The 21336-nt window shown below is 44.7% G+C and overlaps 1 protein-coding gene across 1 annotated transcript in view; it reads left to right on the top strand.

The window, feature by feature from the left end:
- Positions 1 to 264: 264 nt before the first annotated feature.
- Positions 265 to 21336, top strand: part of ACSS1 (acyl-CoA synthetase short-chain family member 1) — a 90826-nt gene continuing 69754 nt past the window's right edge. The window contains exons 1-2 of the mRNA XM_006860667.1: positions 265 to 595; positions 11712 to 11808. Coding sequence (XP_006860729.1) covers positions 265 to 595; positions 11712 to 11808 — 428 coding nt within the window. The remainder of the gene's footprint in view (positions 596 to 11711; positions 11809 to 21336) is intronic.

The raw sequence follows: 21336 nt of genomic DNA, 5'->3' as shown, positions 1-21336 counted from the left end.
GGTGGGCCCACAGAGATCTTGCAGGGTGGACCCTGTTCCACCCGAACGCCTCTGCGGCCCCTCCTCAGGTTCTCCTTTCAGTTGACACTGCTCTAGAAACAACTTATAGCGCAGCTAAACAGAGGCACAGGTCTTGGCCAGTGGGTGGTACCCGGAGGGCGGAGACAAGGCGGGACCGCGGAGACAAGGGGCGCACAGCTAGACCGAAGCCGGCTTCTGCTAGCTTCCGCAGGCGGCGTTGACTCGGGAAGAACAGCCGGCCTGATGGCGGCGCGCAGCCTGGGCCGCGGGGTCTGGAGGTTCCTGGGCAGCCTACGGGGGCGCCCTGGGCAGCCTGTTCGGACACTACTGTTCGGGGCGAGTGAGACTAGCGGGCGGGCCTCTGGGAGCCAGAGCAGCGGCCCAGCCGTCGATGCTGAGCAGCGGGGCTCATACACAGCTTTGAGAGCTCAGGCGGCCCGGGAACCGGCCGCCTTCTGGGGGCCGCTAGCTCGAGACACACTGGTGTGGGACACCCCTTACCACACCGTGTGGGACTGCGACTTCAGCAGTGGCAAGATTGGCTGGTTCCTGGGAGGCCAGTTAAACGTGTCCGGTGAGTGGGCTGGGGGGGACCCAGGGGCCCAAAGACTCCCCATCAGCAGTAGCAGTCTACGGCCAGGCGATCGCAGCTGGTATCTTTACAGCCCCACTAGAGGATCGATTCCAAGTATCCTAACCCCGTCCTCACTAACACCTGGTGCCAAGCCACCCCTCCACTCGGATCACTCCCCTTCACGTCCTCTTTCCTCCCCAGTCCCAGAGACTCTTTCCCTGATCCCGCGGTACTGGGGGCCCCGCCCTGCCCCGCCTTGCCCGGAATCCTATTCCTTACTAGGGCCAAAGTTAGTTTAGAAGCCCAGCTGCTGGCTTCGCCGTCTTAGGAGGCTCCTCTGTCTCTTACTGCGAAGTTTAATGACGGTTCCACAGCAGCGCCGCGAAGCACCAGCTTAGGCGGTAGACACCTAGGCCAAGCTGGGATGGAGGTTGCGCGGTGCTCTGTTGAAGGGGGCTCCCCCGCTCTAGTCCCACGCTGGAGGACGATATCTTTTGGTTTGTTACCACTAGCTAGAGCGCAGTGCGCAGTCGCTGTTTGCAGATAAGTCCTGACCCAGTAAACAGAGCTGGTGACCCTGAACTGAGAAATCCCAACCCAGCCGCGAGTATCAGTTATCTCCTTGCTCCAGGCCTGTAGGTGAGAAGGACCGCACGTTAGGGAGTTCCAGTCTTCAGCCTCAGCTGTGTTCTCTAAACCCCAATGCCTGCTTTAGATCTGGTCGCGTGAGATCTCAGAAAACAACTTCATTGCCAAGTCTCATTTTTTTGACATTTGCTGAGTCTGAACTACGACTTCTGTTAAGACAGTGCCCCATCCCAATCGAAGGCACTACCTAGCCAGCAAAGGGAATAGGACCTGAATTGGAGCTAGTGGCTCAGTGGTATTGGGGAGGAGGGAACTTGGGTCAAGGCAGGATGCCAGGGAGAGGCTAAGCCTCTCCTCCAGGGAGATGAGTCTGGTGAGGTGTGTTCAAGGAAAGGACTGCAGATATGACAGTTTGTCTTGTCTCTGCCAAGACTGGAACTTCGAAGGAGATCATCTGACTTCCCAACCAACTCCACCACTTTCTGGCTGAGTTATTCTATTCTAGCCTCAGTTTCCTTATGTGCAGAATGTGGGTGACAATGCCTACCCCCTAGACTGGTTGTGAGGAAGGAGTGCTGTAAGGTATATTGTAGACCCAGTTCAGGCCCCACTACCTATTGACAATAAGAGACAGTATTTTAAATGTATTGTATTAAAAATAGCCATGAAATTATATGTGGTGTCTTGAAGGTGTTTTTCAAACAAGTAAACATAAGGAGACTTTGACCAGATTTTTGTAGTGTAAATTATTTGCTGGCTTAATCAAAATGAGTCATTTACTAGATAAGGGTTTCCTTTAAAACTGAGTCAGCAGCAAGTATGTATCCATGAACTAGTGGAATAAAAACCCCTAAGGTTTGCAAAGTTGGTGAAATGTGCCCTGAAGAGAAGAGCAACAGAGTAGAAAATGTGTAGCTTATGGGGATGTATCCACATTAGGAAACATAGGGCCACATGGAAGCCCCTCGTTGGCTCCTGCACATTTGCAGTGTCTCATGCTCAGATAAGGGGACAGAAAAGACCTGCAGCCTCTTCTGTTATGTCTTGGCATAGACAACAATTCTTTAGTTATTCCCTCCAAAGATGCTGCCTCTATAGCTACCTGGACTAGAAGATGAACTTCAGAAAACTGCCTAGCACAAAGCCAGTTTTTCAGCAGCATTCTTACCTCAAATGTTGTGTCCACCCAATCACTCATTTAGCCAGGAGTATCTCTGCCCTTTGCCTCTGTGTGTACAGTCACAGAGTTGACAGATGTGCCAGGTCAGACTATTGTTGCTCTAGAAAATTATAGAATGGGTGGGAATATACTGGCCTGATATGTATGTCATAACTGATAAAGTCATGGTTGTTTCAAAGAAGCATCACTCTTGAAACTTCCATTACGCTTTCAGGAATATCTGTAGAGTGCTCCCTTACGTAGCTGGTTCCTGGCATGGGTTTGGGTGGGGAGGTCTCAAACACAGAGTTCAGCTTGTGTTAGAACACCTGAATAGGGCTTCTCCATGGGCTTTGCCATGGCTGGAGAAGAGAGGTCCAAGAGACCCAGGCAGAAGCTGTTAGACTTCTTCTGACCTTCCTTGTTTGACTTAATCTGATACCTATAGGTTACCTCATCTGTTGGCATCAGTTAAAAAAATTTTTTTACCTCATCTGTTGGCATCAGTTAAAAAAAAATTTTTTTTTTTTTTTAACCAACAAGAATATCAATTCACCTGCTTGGAAGGCTGTTGTTAGTATTAAATAAGAAAATGCTCACAAAGCGCTCAGCACTGTCCACAGCAAGTACCCAATAGCTGGTCATTGCTGTTTACTAATGAGACATGCAGATGGGCATACTGTGGCCTCCGCATGTGGCCTCCAGCAAGGGTGATACCCCACAAGTGTATGTCTCAGCAGCCTGGGGGAGGCGGGAAGCTGGCTCTGAGCAGGTAGTGCTGACTGCCTAACTGGTCCTTGCAGCACCCTGGTGTGTGTGGCCAGGTAGCAGGGGGTGCTGTGGTATTATAGGCCGGCCACTGCACTTTTGGGGATCTTTTGGAAAGAGCTAACAGGGTCTCTACCCCTTCCAGTGACTTGCCTTTATTAAGTTTAGATAAGATTATTTTCAAAGGTTCTTTGGAAAGCCCAATTCTAAAAAGGATTCCTTTCAGTTTTTGAAATTTGGCTCTGTTTTTAATCAGGCTCAACAGATGGTTTTGTTCTGTGGTGTATCATCAATTCAAGATGTCAGGAAGTTGCAATTGTAGAAACAGAGTAATAACGTGTGCTGTTTTCAAAACATACAGCTAAGCTCTCTTTCCTAACTCCCAAATTCTGAATCTGATTTTTTTTTTTTTAAATGTGTAGTTTTACTTTTAAGACAGGGAACAGAGAACCTATTTTTAGCCTAACATTTAACACCAAGAGTTTCTTGGATGCAGTCTCTTTGGAACATGGATTTTGAAAACAGGGACATTTGATTGCAGCCTTTTCTTCTCCCCGATGTGTCTGACTCATCAGAGGCAGATATATTGAGGTGGCAAGACACCATACTCCCCTGTTTCTTTTTCTCTTTATGATGAAAGTAACTTGTCTGGAGTCTTCCAAGGAAGTCTAAATAAGTGTGCACTCCGCATCCCAGTAGGAGGGTCTTCTGGAAGATTTGTCCTCCCTGGCTTCTTTCAGTTGTCATAGACAACTGAAAAATAGTAGATGCTTCTGGAAAAGTGGCAAATACAATTTTTTGTGACTGATATAATATCTTAAAATGTGCCAAGAAGGTTTGCTATTTAAAGAAAACCCATTGTGAATCCTTTTGTGAATATGAGTCTGTCTTGATGAAAATTAAATTTCTATTGTTGTTATGTACCGTGGAGTCAGTTCCGACTCATAGTGACCCTGCACAGGGTTTCTGAGGCTGGAAATCTTTATAGGAGCAGAAAGCCTCATCTTTCTCCCATGGAACAGCTGGTAGTTTTGAACTGCCAGCCTTGAGGGTAGCAGCCCAATTCATAACCACTACGCTACCAGAGCTCTTAGACTTATTTATAGTTGTGGGTAGGGGAGGAAAGAACGTATTTAAACAACTGACAAGCATTCTGGAAAATTTCTCCATGAACGTGTGTCACTTTTGTCATGAAAATGATAAGACTTTAAACATTGTTCTTTTAAAAGAAAATCAATCACCAAACTCCTGAACCACCCACAGACATTTGCTTAAATGCCTGCAGTGCCAAATCAGGCCCCGGATTGAGAGAGACCTTAGCCTGGGTGACTGCTTCCACTGGCTTACTCACATGTGACCCTCACAATACAAACATTAGTGGGCGGTGGTCCCATTGTACAGATTTGGAAATAAAAACTCCAACTCATACAGGGTGATGAAAAATTGGGAAAATGCCCCAATACCAGAGAGCACTCGTTCTAATGTAGACATGGATAATAAATTAGTAAAACAAAACAAAACAAAACAAAAAAAGCTATAGAAACATAGATAACTTGCTGCTAAGGGGAGAATTAGGGTGCTACTCTCTCTGGAAAAAGGAATATTAGCAACATAGTCCTTGCTTGCAGAGGGTTAGGGAAACTAGCCTCTGTTCTATAACCATTGGACAGGATAAGTAAATGCTAAATGTTGTGAGCCATGACTATGTATGGTTGGAATGATGAAAAGGGAAAGATGGTTGTGTGCTGAAAGATTTGGAAAAAGCATGAGCTAGGATGTGGGGATTGAACTGATCCTTCAATTGAACTGAGCCTTTAATTGCACTTGGTCTGTTGCCCGACTCTTCTTAGAAATGAGATTTTCTTGTCCTACTGCCAAATTCTTTGGGTGGAGGATTTTTTGTTTTGTTTTTTAGACATATGCATGGAAGAATTTTCTTCCTCCTCTCTTTTGCATTTCTTTTCTTCCTTTTTCTCTCTCTACCTGTAGCTGAAGCCACAGCAGGAGCCAGGAGTATGTATTAAGCACCAGCTTATGCATGGAATCATGAGCCTCTGAGATCCCACAGCAAAATTTCTCTAAGTGCTTCAGCCTTTGAGACTCATTCAGAACAGCTGTAAACAATGAGGGGGTTCATTCCATTTGTGTTTTCTTTGGGAATGCTGCAAGCCATCTGACTGCAAAGCCATACTAGGAAACACTTAATAACATCCTAATTTTTACAGGTATCCTAACACCCACCCTATAGATTTATAAACTGAGATTTAGGTGAAATCACAAGTCCATTGTCTGCAGTCACTAAATGATTGGACAGGAGTCAACTCTAGATCATGGGTTTGAACTACCAGGCAATAATGTCTTTCATAGCTGGCAAATTACTGCAGATGTGTGTGCAGATGTCTATACATACCTAGCTGTCTGTCAGAGTAGGGTCCCTGGCTAGCAGCATCAGTATCATGTGGAAATGCAAATTCTCAGGCCCACCCATGGCTGGTAGAACTGAGACTGAGGGTGAGGTGGCCATCTATGTGTTCACCCCCCACCCCAAGGGGGCTCTGGTGCCACTCAAGATTGAGAAGTGCAGGTTTAGACCCAAATGAGACCTGCTAGAGGAACAGAGCCATGAAGAAAACAAGAGGTCCTTCCCCCTCATGCCACTGGGGCAAGCATTCGGGTGATCCCAGTATTACACCAGAGGGTGCTTCCACTGTTGGTCTGTGCTGGGGTTTGGCAGCAGGTGTAACGAGACCAGCAGGACATCTGGATCTGTCCTTGGGCTTACAAATGGGCCAGCAAGTAGCAAACAGAGCTCATGCTGCAGAGTCCAAGGGAACGTGAGGTGGACAGTGATAGAGGGCAGAAGAGGGATGGCCTCTCTGAGGAAGTGGCATGGAGGCTGAGACCCACAGGATGGGTGGGCAGCCTGAGAAGGGGGAAACAGTATCCTCTATTGAGGGAGAAATCAGTGGAAAGGTGCTGAAGTAGGCAGGCAGGAGCTGGGCAGGACTTGGTGCCCACAGGGTGGCAGGAGCAGGGCACATAGAGAGGGTAGATCACACAGGGAAGAGTAAAGCATCTCCTGTGTTCAGGAAGGGATTACCTGCGCACCAGAAAACTGCTACTCAGGGCTCAGCTCTGATCTTATTGGATCTGATGTCTGCCTGTCCAGTAGAGGTGAGCACACAGCCAGGTGACCCTGGGTTCCTATTGAACTTCCCTAGTTGTGCCTTAGTCTTGGTATAAAAAGGGCCCAAGATGCCCTGTGAGAGTCCCAGCTGAAGTTGTAGCCATCAGCCTCAGATGGGGAGAAACCTGATGCCCAGGTGTGTTTGTCTGGAAAGCTGGAGGATGTTGTTTCCTGCGTATATTGGAGCAGGCCAGTCTCCAAGTAGGAAATGAGAGCAAGTGCATTAATTAAGGCAGCCCTTTTCAAATATGGACACACACGCCTCCTGGGTCATTTGTGGGTTCTAATTCAGCAGGTCTGGGTGGAGCTGAGAATGTGTATGTGCTACCTCTCTCAGGTGACACCTGGTGCAGCCTGGTGTTAAGGAAGCCAGTATACCCCGCCCTACACACACACACACACACACACACACACACACATGCATCCTCCCCCCCCCGTCACACTGACCTGGCCTGGACTCTCCCCATCTTCCCGGGAGACTTCCTATATGCATCCAACTGACCAGGTCTGACCTCTGCCATCCATGCGAGATCTTTCATACATTTTACTGACTGGGTCGGACCTTTCTTAGTCTTCTGTGATGTCAATTTTTAGCTGGGCTGTCATGGATTTCCATGTCAGGGATTTTTAATCTATTGGATTGGGCACTATAGTCTTTCCTTCCAAGGTAGTTGATAAAAGCAATGAGGCAGCCGGCTGAGAAGATGAGCCCTCCTGAGGGGCAACCTTCACCTTGACTTCCTCAAGTCTGGGCATGGCCTGCTGACTACTCAGGAGAAGCCAGAAACCCATGTTTTTAAGTGTGAAAACCCTTGAGTTTTAACATTGTATATACAGAGACACTCCACAGTTAAGTCACGTCTGTAGCCTGGGTACCAAAGTTGCTGACACCTGTGCTGTGATTTGCCAAACTAGTTTACTAATTTCCTCCAAACAACCTTGTTTCTTTTCCATCTCCCCCACAGTTCACTTTTTTCTTTCCACCTGCAGGAACTGGTTCCTCCATTCTCTAATCCCACCTGCTCTGTAAGAACACGCCCAACTCCTCCTTGTTATCCCAGCCACAGTGGCTTATCTCCCACTAATCTGTGGCGCAGATATTTGATGTTGGCATTTAGACTATTGAGGATTCACAGTGAAGGGTAGGAACATCCAGCTAGCCAGCTTCTGTTTGAATCTCAGCTCTTCCCCTGACTGGCTGTGTGACCTTGGGCAAGCTACTTAACTGTTCTGTGCCTCTGTTTTGTCATCCATAGTGCAGAGACACCAGTAGTCCCTCATCCTGGGTTAGTGCAGGTTCCTGCCCACAGAGATTGCTATCTATGTGAAGGCTTTGGCCATTACTACTTTCTCAGTCTTGGATTTCTGTTAACTTCCTTTGGGCTCCTTTGCCCAGTGTGAGCAAATGTTATGATACTTGCCCCAGCCCACTGTCTCTAATATTTGCCTTTGTGTTTCTCTTGGTGCTCAACCTGGTGTCTTGGTCAGAATGGTGCCTGGTAGATTGGCTGAATCTAGAGTTTTAACTGACTCTCATGTGCCTTATGTTCCTGAAATACTACTCCATTGAAGGAAAAAACAAACAAAACAGAAACCTTTTGGTAAAAGTGGAGTGACTTTGAGGGGATGGAAGGGAAATTCCAGTGATTTCAAACTTGTAATACATATTTTTAAAAGTAGTAAGTTTCCATTACTTCTCTTTCCTTCTTGCCCACCTCTGGTTGCCTTTTGTAGATACTTCATATAAGTGGAATCATATAATAATTGTCCTTTTGTGTCTGACTTATTTCACTTAGTTTTATGTCTTCAAGGTCCATACATTTCTCTTTATGACTCTGTAATGTTGTTGTAGTTAAGTACTGTAGAGTAGGTTCTGACACATAGTGACTCTGTATAGGGTTTCCAAGGAGCTGCTGGTGGGTTTGAACCACTGACCTTGTGATTAGCAGTCCAGTGCTTATCCTAGAGTGCCATGCCAGGACTCCTGACATAGTCTATTGTATATGTACAACATTGTTTATCCATTCATCTGTTAATCGACATCTCAGTTGTTTCCACCTTTTGGCTATTGAATATTGGTATACAGGTTTCTGTTTGTGTTCTTGACTTCATGTCTTCTGGGTATACACTTGGAATTGTTGGATCAAATGGTAGTTCTAATTTAACTTTTTGCATAACTGCAAAACTGTTTGCCATGGTGATTGTATCATTTTACAATCCTATCAGCAGTGGACCCGGGTTTGTAAACCTTTTGTATTGAAACAAAAGAAAATCCTGTAGCCTGCTTATTGTTAGCCTTGTACTCTTCTTGCATCACCGTGTGTTATGCTGGGAATAACACCAGGAGCCCTTAGGGAGAGTCAGTGCTTAATGCAATATTTATACTATAGAGTGGCCTCATCATGAGCATCCATAAATATCACACTCATACATGTACTTAAGCACACTAATACAGACTAACTCACACACACAGTTACTGGAGTAGAGGTGTCTTAGTTATCTAGAGCTACTATAGCAGAAATGCCATAAGTGGATGGCTTTAAACAACAGAGATTTGTTCTCTCAAAGTTTAGGATTCAGCATGTTAATTCTAGGAGAAGGCTTTCTCTCTGTTAGTTCTGGAAAAAGGTCCTTGTCTCTTCAGCTTCTGCTTCCTAATTCCTTGGAAACATCCATGTTTTCTTGGCATCGCTCTTATCCCCGGATCTAGGAGGCTTTCAGTTCAGGGACCCTGGGTCCAAAAGACGAGTTCTACCCCTGGCTCTTCTTTCTTGGTGATAGTCAAGTCTCTCCTCTCTGTTAGCTTCTTTCTCTGACTATTTCTTATAAGAGAAAATGTATGACTCAAGCCCAGGTATAACTTACTATGGGTGGTGACCTGAGTACAGGCATGACGTGAATCCTTGAGAAGGGTAGTGACTTGGATAAGGGTGGAACTTGACTCATACAGCTTCTTACAAGGCTGTAACTCAAAATGCGACGCACTCTAATCATTCCCATATCTAGAGGTAAGGAATTCTAACACATAAAACAAAATGGAGGATAATTGCATCAGATTACACAATGGAGAACAACCACACAATACTAGGAATCACAGCCTACCCATCTTGACACATAATTTGGGGCAACACAATTCAATTGATGACAAGGGATCTTGAGAGATGAGGGTCCAGATTACCCAGGGAGCAACCCTTGAGTACAACACTGAGGACTCAACCTGGGTCTACATGGGCTGGGATCCTCCTGGGCCCTTCTCTAATTGTGTTGTCTGTCCTCCAGAAGCCAGGAAAAGACTAAATATGCTTAAATTGTGCTAGGGTAATAACCCTGCGTGTGGAAACTTATTGGTGATGGGAGGTGTTGGGAAGTTCTGGACCACCAATGTCTGAGGAAGGCTTAGGCTAAAATGGGTGTCAGAGAAGTCCACATCTACCTACATGACCACCTGTTTTAGCATCCAGTGCCTGGTCACCAGCAGAAGCAAATGTACAGGCCCAGCAGGTAAATCTTACTTTACTCAAACTACCCTGTCTTACTCTTGCATCATGCCTGCCTCTCACTCACCTCTAGTTTCCCCACTTTGGAATGACCTCATGATTGCGGGTTGTGGGGAACAGAGACCAAGAAGACTCAAGAGGCTTGAGAGTTGAATCATCACTGTAGATAGCACAATCACTGGTGGAGAAATGGGCTAATGGGGAGGTAGGCAATGATGCATATGCTAGCAGGTCTTGGGGATGAATAGATTTCTCCACAGTACATGATGAGCAGAGGGCAGTTTGAATAGGAAGGGACCTCTTTCTCTGGTAGGAGTGAAGATAGAAAATCAGTTCTCTCTAGGGGGTTCGCAGCTGCCAAAATGGGAGGTCTCATGGGAGGTTTGGAAAGAGCTTACGTGGCTTGTTCCCAATCAGTGGGTCAAGAGAAGTTGAGGGCATAGCATGGGGATGCATGATCCCATACATGGAGATGGGATCTGATTCAAGGTGACACTTGTTTTCCTGAGACTGGGACTCTGGGGGAACATTGAAAGACCAGATGGGCAGAGGACGGCTGTCTCTAAAGCTATTCAGAGTTCCCATTTCCCTCACAGGTGTAGGTCTACTGATGGGGAATACAGTAGTGAAAATGTCCCTTTGAGGTTTGGAAAGAACTCTAGCTGAAGGCAGCTAGAGTTAAGTTCACTTTGAAAACAACGAATAGTGACAGACTACTAGCAAAGGTGTAAGGAACATGATCCTACTAATCCTCAGACTTATGATAAAGGGCAGAATCAACGTGATGTTTTGGGGGCAGGTCTTGTGATTTGAGATTGGGGAATGGGAGGGGTGGGGGGCTGCTGGTATGGTGCTGGAGGGTAAGTACTGGATTACTAACCACAAGGTTGGCAGTTCAAACTCACCAGCTGCTCCTTGGAAACCCTATACAGTGTTGCTGTGAGTTGGAACTGATTCCATGACCCTTAACAACAATAGTGGTAGGAGGGGTAGTGGAATACAGCTTTCCAGAACCCCAGGATGGTATTTTCTCTGTTGTATTACTTTTGGGGGCAGAAGTTGGTTTGTTGGACTGCTGGTTATATACCTGAGAAAGGACTTGGATCCTTGACTTGTATTAAACTGTCACTTGATGGAGCAAGATTAATTCCAGACAAATAAGAGTCCTGTTTGTATTGTCTCCTTTCTATCAACTTTACTGTGGTGCACAACCCTGGCTGCACATTAGGATCATCCAGGGAGCTTTTAAAACAATGAGGCCCAGAAGCCAGCTTTTAAAACAACTGGGCCAATTGGATTGGAGTCTTTGGGGTGACTTGGCTTCAGCTCTGTAAAAGTTCCCTGGGTAATGCTAATGTGGCTAGAAGAGACTGCTTCAGAATATTTGTGGGATCGCCGGCCCCTTCAAGAGAATTAAAAAAAAAATGTTTTATTGTGAATTATATGATAGTTTATATGGGAGAACATTAGTTTTACATTCATTCTATCGTATATTGTTTCATTGCCATGGTTACAATCCCCTCCATGCATCATCAACCAACGAAAGGGTATACCCTGCAAGCCTGCCCTCCCCCTCCTTCCCCTTCCCCCCAAGTCTTCAGCACACAGTCGCTTGCCCTCTCTGGATCTAAAGTCCCCAGCTGCTCCATTGCTCCAAGTCATCATCTCTGCCTCCATCTCAGGCATCGCTGCTTCTCTGGGTAGGGTTTCGCTCTCCGCTCTTCTCCGTTGATGGTCCTTCAAGAGCATTTTTATTCTCTTGTTCTCACAGGTCTGACAAGCATCTTTCTTACAAGAAGATTGAAAACCTTACCGCTCTCCACTTCAGTGGGGAGTCAAGCAAGTCACAACAAACAAGATGCTGCACTGATTTTATGCTAAAAGTAATCTGTGTAATGTTCATTTGTTTTTGTGCAGTCAACTGCTTGGACCAACATGTTCAGAAGTCCCCGGACAGCATTGCTTTGATCTGGGAGCAAGATGAACCTGGCACCGAAGTGAGGATTACATACAGGTATTGTGTGTCCCTGAGAGCATCCATGGTGGCCTTCTCATCTCAGCACCTGGCAGATAATGTGTGCCTTTTCTGTCTCTGTTTGGGGAGGAAGCTGCATCAAATATATCTGATAGATCAGATAGTAGGAATAAAACTGCCTAGTGGGCTCTCTTTATTCTCTTGGCTTGGCAATACTGAGTGTCTTCAGATTCCAATAGAAGTAACTGAGGCTTTGAGATTTGTGTGAAGATTTTGCCAGAGTCCCACGTGCTTGTGTCTGAATATCAGTGAGCGTGTTTTAGCATTAGGACTGTCTTCTCATCCCTAAAAAGCAAACACAAATGCAAGCTGAATAAAATACATGTTGGGATAATAGAAACCAACCCACTCAGTCTCTTATTCTTAGTACCTTTTGGGGAAGGAGATGATAACTAAAACGGAGTGGATGAGTGAAAACAAGGGAGACCCACCATGGATTAACACTGTAACCACAACAGTAGCTTCAACATAGCAACAGTCATGAAGATAGAACATTTGGTTACACAACAGAACCAACTCAACAGCAGCTAACAACCAAAATAAGAAATGTCTGACATTTTTATTCTTTGATAGCTTAAATAAATGCTTCACACATTCAATGCATCAAGCACTCATCTAAGGATTCTGTGCGAAGGAGGGAAGTGTTAGTGTCAAATGAGCCCACTGTCCGGCAACAGTAACTGTCTTCCTGAAGGACTGCCTCCTACAGAGTTGTACCTTGCCCATAAGTCTTTGATTCTCCATCAATGCAGGACATTGGCTCTCCTTTTCCCTTAAATAAAAGTCCCTTGCTTAAGTCTCAGCACACTTTTACCATGGCATCTCTGGTCCACTTTGTGTCTGAGTTGTGTGCCTTTGTCACCACATGTCTTCTCCCTCTCTATCAAGTATGGTTATGCTCCTCCTGGGTGACTTGAGCTTTTCTTTCCCAATCAGCATCAAGCTTTCATTTAACTGAGTGTCTTTATAAGACTCAGGACAGACTGGGTTCTGTTTTGTTGTTAGTTGGTTTCTGAATCATGCACTTTGAAACAAAACACTACCAGGTCCTGCCCCATCCCCTTGGTGGGCTGAAGGTCAGATTACTGTACTCCATAAGGTTTTATTTTTTTTAATTTTACTTTTATGCATAGTTTTGAAAGTAGAGAGCCAGACCTTTCTTCCTACTTTGTTTTAGTGCCTTTCTTCTTATTCCGTCTTAGTCTGTAAGCTTCATTGAAACCTGTTTAGCATTGTAGCAATACACAGGCCTCCATTGATAAATGGGAGGTACATTGGTCAGGAGTTGAATTCAGAAATCTTGCAGGAAAAGTGAGCATTCTATGACTGGCCCACTACTGCTTCCGGGATATATGTTATAGTAACAAGCAATTCCGGAAGGCATTATAAAGTGTGGCAGATTGAATAGTCAAGGAGGGCCTCTTTGAGGAGGTGACATGTAATCTGAGGTCCTACTGATCAGAAAAGGGGCCCTGGTAGTGCTGTAGCTTAGGCATTGGATTGCTAACTGCAAGGTCAGCAGTTCAAACCCACCAGCTACTCCTCAGGCGAAAGATGATACTTTCTGCTCCTGTAAAGATCTACACCCTCAGGAACCCTATACAGGGTCTCTATGAGTCAAAATTGATTCGTGGCAGTGGGAATTGATAAGGAGGAGCAACCAAGAGAAGACCAAGTAGGAACATCCCAGATCCAGGCCAAAGCCCTGAAGGGAGTAAGCTTAGCATGTTCCGGGGCCCAGAAGAGGGTGCATGGGGCTGGACAATGGGAGTTGGGGACATGGTACAGAAAGTAGGCAGAGAAGTAGGTCCAGGTGTCGGCTGAGAGCAGCAGTTATTTACTCTTGGCATTGTACCCTGGTAGCGCAGTATGCTATACATTGGGTTGCCAGCCAAAAGTTGGGCACTTCAAACCCATGAGAGGAACATGAGGCTGTGTGCTTCAGTAAAGATTTACAGTCTGGGAAACCCTAATTCTTCTCTGTCCTGTAGTCTCACTATGAGTCACAGTATTCTCAATGGCAGTGGGATTGTGTTTTGTTTACATGCCTTGGAATCGTGTTGGCATTCCTAGCTTCCCGTTTGTGCTTTGAATCTAGATTTTATCACAGGTGAAGCCACAAACAAATTTAGAGCTGCTCCCTAATCTGCCCTATCTGCTAGTGTGTATACTTTTCCATTAACCGTATCCTTTTCCCAGACCTGAGGTCTTCGCCCACATATCTCCTGCATTGACCTGGCTCAGAGACTGTGTTAATTTCTCCAATCCAGTTCCTGGTTAGGTGAGCCTGCCCACTCCTGGTCTGAACCACCCCTCCCACCCCCCTTTCCTCCATCCCCACCAGACTCACTGGGTAAACACCCATTTTCCCCATGCACACTGGGGCTTGGGGAACTCTGCTTCAATACTCAAAATGAATGGGCTTTTTTTGTGAGTTAAACTCTTCATGAAGCGGGACTTGAGGCAGCAGCCTGGAGAGCCTTTCTGCAATAAACAATTAAGACTAAAAGGGGCTGGAAGTGGATGATGCAGGGTCTAACTAACTGGGTTTTTGGGAGAGAAGGCCCACTTAGAAGTCTCCTGAGAACTAATTTACTTTATCACGTCTCCCTCCCATGCCTTCACCCTGGGGATATGGGCAATATGGACCCCACCCTTTGTTGGGATGCCCTGTTGGAAGTGTGAAGCAGTGTTAGGTCAGCCATTGAGTAGGACGTGGCTGGGCCTGCAGAGAAATGTGGGGAGATGTAAACCTCACTGGAATCTTCAGGACTGCTGCCAGCATGTTAAAACTCTAAAGCAGCCCCCAGCAAGGGACAATCTGTGAGTCTCTTTCTCTAAAAATAAAGTCTTACTCTTGAGATAGTTTTATGAACCTAATCCAGGCCTAGTGATGGTGGTGGTTGTGAGCCACTGAGTCGGTTCTGACTCATAATGACCCTGTGTAAGATTCCTGTGGCTATAAATCTTTATGGGAGCAGAGAGCCTCGTCTTTCTCCCATGGAGTAACTGGTAGATTTGAACTGCTGATCTTGTGGTTAGCAGCCCAGCTCATAATCCATTACGCTACCAGGTTTCTTTAACCAGGCCAGTACCAGCTGATTATTTGTTTGAATGCCAAAAAGGAAAAATAAAATAATAATAATAAAAAAAACATATATGGGTGATTTTTAATTATAGTCAATTTATCAGGGATTATTTCTCTCATAATTTTAGGTTTTTCTTCCTTCAAAACTTTTTTTTTTAATTGTGGTAAAATATGTATAACATAACATTTTTGGTTTCTTTAACCAGGCCAGTACCAGCTGATTATTTGTTTGAATGCCAAAAAGGAAAAATAAAATAATAAATAATAAAAAAACATATATGGGTGATTTTTAATTATAGTCAATTTATCAGGGATTATTTCTCTCATAATTTTAGGTTTTTCTTCCTTCAAAACTTTTTTTTTTAATTGTGGTAAAATATGTATAACATAACATTTTTGGTATTTTTATATGTGTAATTCAATGACATTAATTACATTTGACATTTCCAAAATATTTTCACCACCTCAGACAGAAACTCTGAAACACCAAAGCAAGCCCATTGTTGTAGAGTCATTGTGACTCACTGCAACGCAACAGGACAGAGCAGAACTGCCACATAGGGTTTCCAAGCCTGTAAGTCTTTCCTAAAGCAGATTGTCTCCGCTTTCTCCCTAAGAGCAGTGGTGGGTTTGAAGGACGACCTTTCAGTTAGCAGCTGGTCACTTAATCATTGAACTGCTAGCTCTCCCATTAAGTAGTCTCTTTCCACTCTTTACCCCAACCCTGGTAATCTCAGTGTACTTTGGTCTTTGGGCATTTGCTTGTTGTAGATAGGATCCTCGTGTGGTGCTATAGAATAAGTACTGGATTTCTAACCACAAGGCCGGTTATTCAAACCCACCAGCCTTTCCTCAGAAACCCTTATAGGATTGCTATGAGTTGAAACCAACTTGATGTCACTTAATAACAACAACAACCTATGTCTCATAGCAGTGATAGCACACAATAGTTATCCTTTTGTGTCTGATTTATTTATTCAGCATAATGTTTTCATGTTTTATCCATGTCATAGCTTGTATGAGAACTTCATTTCTCTTTGTGTCTGAATAATATCCCATTGTATGGATATGTCACATTTTGTTTATCCCTTTATCTGTTGATGGACATGGATTGTTTGTACCTCTCAGCTATTGTGATCAGTGCTATAGTGACCACTGGTGTACAAGTACCTGTTTGAGTCCTTGCTCCCAAACATCTTGGGTATATACCTAGGTTGGGTCATATCATAATTCCATGTTCAAGTTTTTATAGAGCATGATCACACTTGACGATCACACTTTCCAAAGTGACTGTACCATTTTGCATTAATACCAGCAATGCAATTTCTCCACATTCTTGCCAAGATTTGTTGTTTTCTGGTTTAAATAATAGGCATCTTCATGGAGGTGAAGTGGCATTTCAGGTTGTTGATGTTTGTTCTTTTCGCCCCTTCTCTGAAGAAAGCTATGTAGACATTGGTGCTGGTTGCCCTGCGGTACATAAATTGCTACTATGTGGACCAGTAAAACACACTTGTTTCCTGCCCATCTTATGTGGATGGCACCCCTGGGACCTCAGGGCAGCTGCAGACCTCACTAGCTGGGAGGTCAAGCCCCAGACTTACAGCTAGGGTCCCTGTGGTTCTCAGATGCCAGGACACTGTAGGAATGTCCCTCTCTGGGCTCCACACTAGCCCTGGGGAGACAAAGCATGAGATTCATTCAGAATTCTGCTGTTAACAGGCACTCAGATCTAAAGTGCCTTGGAGACAGAAACTCTCTGCTGCTTAAACAGCTTGGCCTCAGTCACAGAAGGGCCAGGTCAGCATTTCCCAGACTCACCCTGGCCTGGGAATCAGCCCCAGAATAGGTGCTGGTGACATTTGCCCTGTGCAGAGGGAGGAATTTACAACCTGATTTCTCAAGTCCTGTGAAACCTTACAGGTCACAAGTCAGCAGAAGGAGACCTCCTCTGTTTTTCCCCCCGGCCCTGGGTATCTTCCAGTGTGGCCACTTATTAAGGCCATACAGTGGTTGGTTCCTGTGGGTTCTAGTGGTTGGGAACATGGAGTCTGATATGCACATTGTTTGGAAAAAGCTTTAGGGAAAATCCTGTGTTGGGTTTGGAGAGGCATGTTGTTGTTGTTGTTGTTATGTACCGTGGAGTCAGTTCCAACTCATAGTGACACTTTACAGGGTTTCTGAGGCTGTAAATCTTTACAGGAGCAGAAAGCTTCATCTTTCTCCCATGGAACTGCTGACCCTGAGGTTAGTAGCCCAATTCGTAACCACTATGCTATCAGACATAGGAGTGGGGAAAGGCTTTGGTGATGAAGGCAAAGGGGAGAGTGAAGTGGGTGTCCTGCAGGGCAACATGGCTGTGGTCAGGATCGGGTCCATGCTGCCCCTGGCCATATGTGACTTCACCTGCTGACCCTCAGTTTCCTCATCAGAGAAATAGTATCGTGGCTTTTTTCTGTGTTGCTGTGAGTGCTGAGTGTAATATGGGAGTATAGCCCAGCCTGTGGCTGTTTTAGCTGTATTGTAACTGGTGAAGGAAGGCCAACAGAAAATCTCAGATTCTGTGGGCTCATGGTAGTCTGTGGCCAATGGTTCCTGGCAGCTAGTTGATATAAGGTCAAATTGTGTAATTTCAGCTGGAAGTATGTGCACATCTGTTAAAAGGCAGGGCCTCCAGTTTTTTTGTGCCTGACCCTTGCACTTTGTTCTCCTTAACCTTAAAGTAATTACTTTAGGGAGCAAACTCCTTTATTCAAATATGGAAACAATTAAGGGGGGCTGGAGTCATTCACAAGTTGATAGCTGGGCACTTGGGGTGAAATCAGTTTGTTGGGTGGGGCTCTTTCAGAGTGGGGAGACATAGGTCACCCTTTCTTTGGAGGAAGAGGGCAGTGCCCTGGACAGATTCCACATCTGGCCTGAGCTCTGAGTGACTGGGATTGTGAAACTTCACTGACTCTGAGGATTCAGTACAACATACTGTGTGACTTGAACAGAGCTGGTTTGAAACCCACACCACCTTTTCTTAAAACTATGGTGGAGATATTGCCTCTGGGAAGCATTTTAAGTGTCTTTGCATATGACCTTTCTCTGTTATTCTTTTGGGCAAACTGCAGTTCGTCAAATTCATATTTTAGAATAGCTGTATCAAGGGACTGTGGTACAAATGCCCCATGTTGAGACCTTAAGTTGCGACAAACTACCTGGAGAGACTTGCCTGACAACCCCTAGGAACAGACAGCAGCAGCAAATGAACTGAGGAACATACACATAAGCTTTGATTAGTAAAGATGTCTCTCTTGAAGTAGCACCATTGGGGGTAGTCAAGGGCATGGGTTCAAGAAAGGGCAGCCTCTTGTGGGAAGGAGCATGAGGATCCAAGGTGAGGAGTGCATGGTTGGTAGAGCACAGGACTTCTGGAGCAAAGGTGGGAGTGGACCCTATTGATAGTCTGAGCAGCTTTGGCCTTTGAAGAAGAGTCCAGGATGAGGACAGAGTTTTGTTGTTCATATTTTAGTTTTCTTCCTTCTGCTCTAGAGGCTCCAGACAGTAGCGTAAGATAGAGACCTACCATCTGAAATAGCATGGCCAGGAGGGTGGCCAATGAGGGTCTTCTGGCCTGCACAGGAGTTTACATTGGGTTCACTCCCCACCAACTGTTCACATTCCCTCCAGCTCCTTTCTTTGATGGAAGGTACTTGAACTAGGTTATGGCTTTTGAGCTGGTGCAAATGATGGTTGGCTTCATGGAACTGTCAGAATGTACCTGTGGTGCAGTTAATTACCTTCATATGGCTCTTCATATGTATCCATTGTAATTACCTTCATATGTATCCATTGTAAAACTTGGAAACCTAATAAGAGGATTGGTCAGTTTTGCCATTCCTGATGGTTTTAAATGAGTCTTTTCAGAAGCAGGAAGGAAGATCTAACTACCAACAAGGAAGAAGTGTCAGGAGTGGAAGGCATCCCTTGGACCCCAAAGGTCCCTGCATGTTGAAACTGCTCGAACCAGGAGACAAAGCTGTGACACCAGAGGAATAGCAGAGGAGCTGAAGCAGCAGAATGAAGACCCAGAGCACTAGACAAAGCAGTAGCCTTCCCAGTCCACGGAACAAGTAAAGCTGAATGTCTTTGGGCATGAGGCTCACTTATGGAGTGGGGTGCCTTCAGGTACTTAATTGAGTAGTTGAGGCTTATAGCAGAATAGAGTGCCCTTTGGGCATTTATCAGAAGTGCTAGAGGAGATTTGTAACATAGCCTGAGCAGGGCAGAGGCCAAGGGACTGGAGAGTGGCCTACCTGGGGCATGGCAGAGAAATGATTGTCTTGACCAAAGAACTGCATCTTGAACAATTCTGACCATGCACTGTAACCTGTAAATTTCTCTAATAAACTCCATAACTGTGAGCATAGTGCCAGAATTTTGTGTGGCTATTGCAATGGATCATTGAATGTAGCTGAATTCTGTAGGAGAGGTAATTGGCATCAGATTTGGTAGGAAAGATAGAAGACTGAAGGAATATCTCACCTTGGCCTCCTTAGGAATTGGCCAAGGGCTGATGCTGATGGTGGTGAGTCCCTCCTTCCTGCTTTTGAAATTAGAGGTGGTCAGCTGTCACCTTCTTGCTCTTTTTTTTACAACACTCTTTTCAGAGTGGTGCATTGGTGACATGGGCCCCAGCATCTTAGGGCACTAACTACACCTCCAGGTGCAGTCGGCCAGTGACAGATTTCCAAGAATGCACATGGAAATGCTGTTTCTAGCTGTTGCTGCTTCTGAACTCGTACAGGAATGCAGTGGAGTCAGATGGAAGCCCAGTTTCTGAGCTCAAACCCAGGATTATATTGCCTGTGGCCTGAAAGGAGGTAACTTGGAATGGAATTGTCCTGTGACTTTTACTATTAACCTTGGAAATCAATGGAGAGGCGTAGAAGTTTGTCATACACACACGGGTTAAGTTTATTGTATGGAAGGCATGGCAAAGAACTCAGGTAAGAACACATGATATTTGTTTAACACAGGCTAGAAATGAGGATATAAAAGAATGAACAGAAAATTACAAAGGGCAGCTCTAGAAGACAGAATCAAATATTACATTGAAATATGCAAAGACCAGGAATTAGTTAACCAAAAGGGAAGAGTATGCTCAACATTTCTCAAGCTGAAAGAACCGAGAAAAAAATTCAAGCCTCGACTTGCAATTATCGAAGAATTCTATGGACAAAATTCTTTGCTGAGACTGCAAATTGAAGAGGAATGGCATCACATTCATTATCAAAAAAGGACATTTCAAGGTCTACCTTGACGTATAATCTTGTCTTTGATATGATATCCATAGACCTACAAGAAAGCCTAGTTACTACCACTATTATTCAAATTTATGCATCAACCAGTAAAGCCAATGAAGACGAATTGAATAATTCTACTAACTTCAGTCTGAAATTGATCAAACACACAAACAAGAAGTACTGATGATTACGGGTGACTGGAATGCAAAGGTTAGACTAAGAGGAAGGATTGTTGCTGCTGTTAAGTGCTGTTGAGTTGTTCTGACTCATAGCAACACTGTATAGGATTTCCAAGGAGTGGCTAGGTGGTTTGAACAAGTTTGAGATCTTGTGGCTCAAACTGACCTTGAGGTCCAGTGCATTATCTTGCAGCAACGCACCAGGACTCCAAGAGGAAGGATTAGTATTTGGAAAATATGGCCTTGGTGATAGAAATGATGTCGAAGATTGCATAATAGAATTTCGCAAGACCAATGACTTATTCATTTAAAATGCATTTTTTAAACAACATCAAAGATGACTATACAAATGGACCTCACCAGATGGCATGCATAGATTTCATCTGTGGGAAGAGATGGTGGAAATGCTCTATATCATCAGCCAAAAGAAGGCTAGGAGCAGACTCTGGACCAGAACATTGATAAGTCATATGCAAGTTAAGGCTGAGGCTGAAGAAAATTAAAACAATCAATAAAAGCCAAAATTTGACTTTGATCATATCCCATATGAAATTAGAGATCATCTTAAGAAAAGATTGGTGCATTTAGACACTAGTGATAGAAGACCGAGGACATCAAGAACATCATACAGGAAGAAAGCAAACGGTCATTAAAAAGATGAGAAAGAAGGAAAAGACCAAAATGGATATTGGAAGAGACTCTGAAATTTGCTTTCCAGCGTAGATTTGCTAAAGCACGGGGAAGAAATGAGGAAGTACATCTGAACAGAATAGTTCAAAGGGTAGCTTGAAAAGACAGAGTCAAATATTATAATGAAACATGCGGAGACCTTTAGTTAGAAAACCAAAAGGGAAGAACATGCTCAGCACTTCTCAAGATGGAGAAGTATTAAAGGATTCTATGGGTAAGGAGCTCTGGTACCATAGTGGTTATGAATCGGGCTGCGAAC

The sequence above is a fragment of the Chrysochloris asiatica genome, unplaced genomic scaffold (genome assembly GCF_000296735.1).
Source record: "Chrysochloris asiatica unplaced genomic scaffold, ChrAsi1.0 scaffold00039, whole genome shotgun sequence".
NCBI lineage: Eukaryota > Metazoa > Chordata > Mammalia > Afrosoricida > Chrysochloridae > Chrysochloris > Chrysochloris asiatica.
Note: the sequence above shows the minus strand (reverse complement) of the source record. Positions and strands in the feature narration are given on the sequence as shown.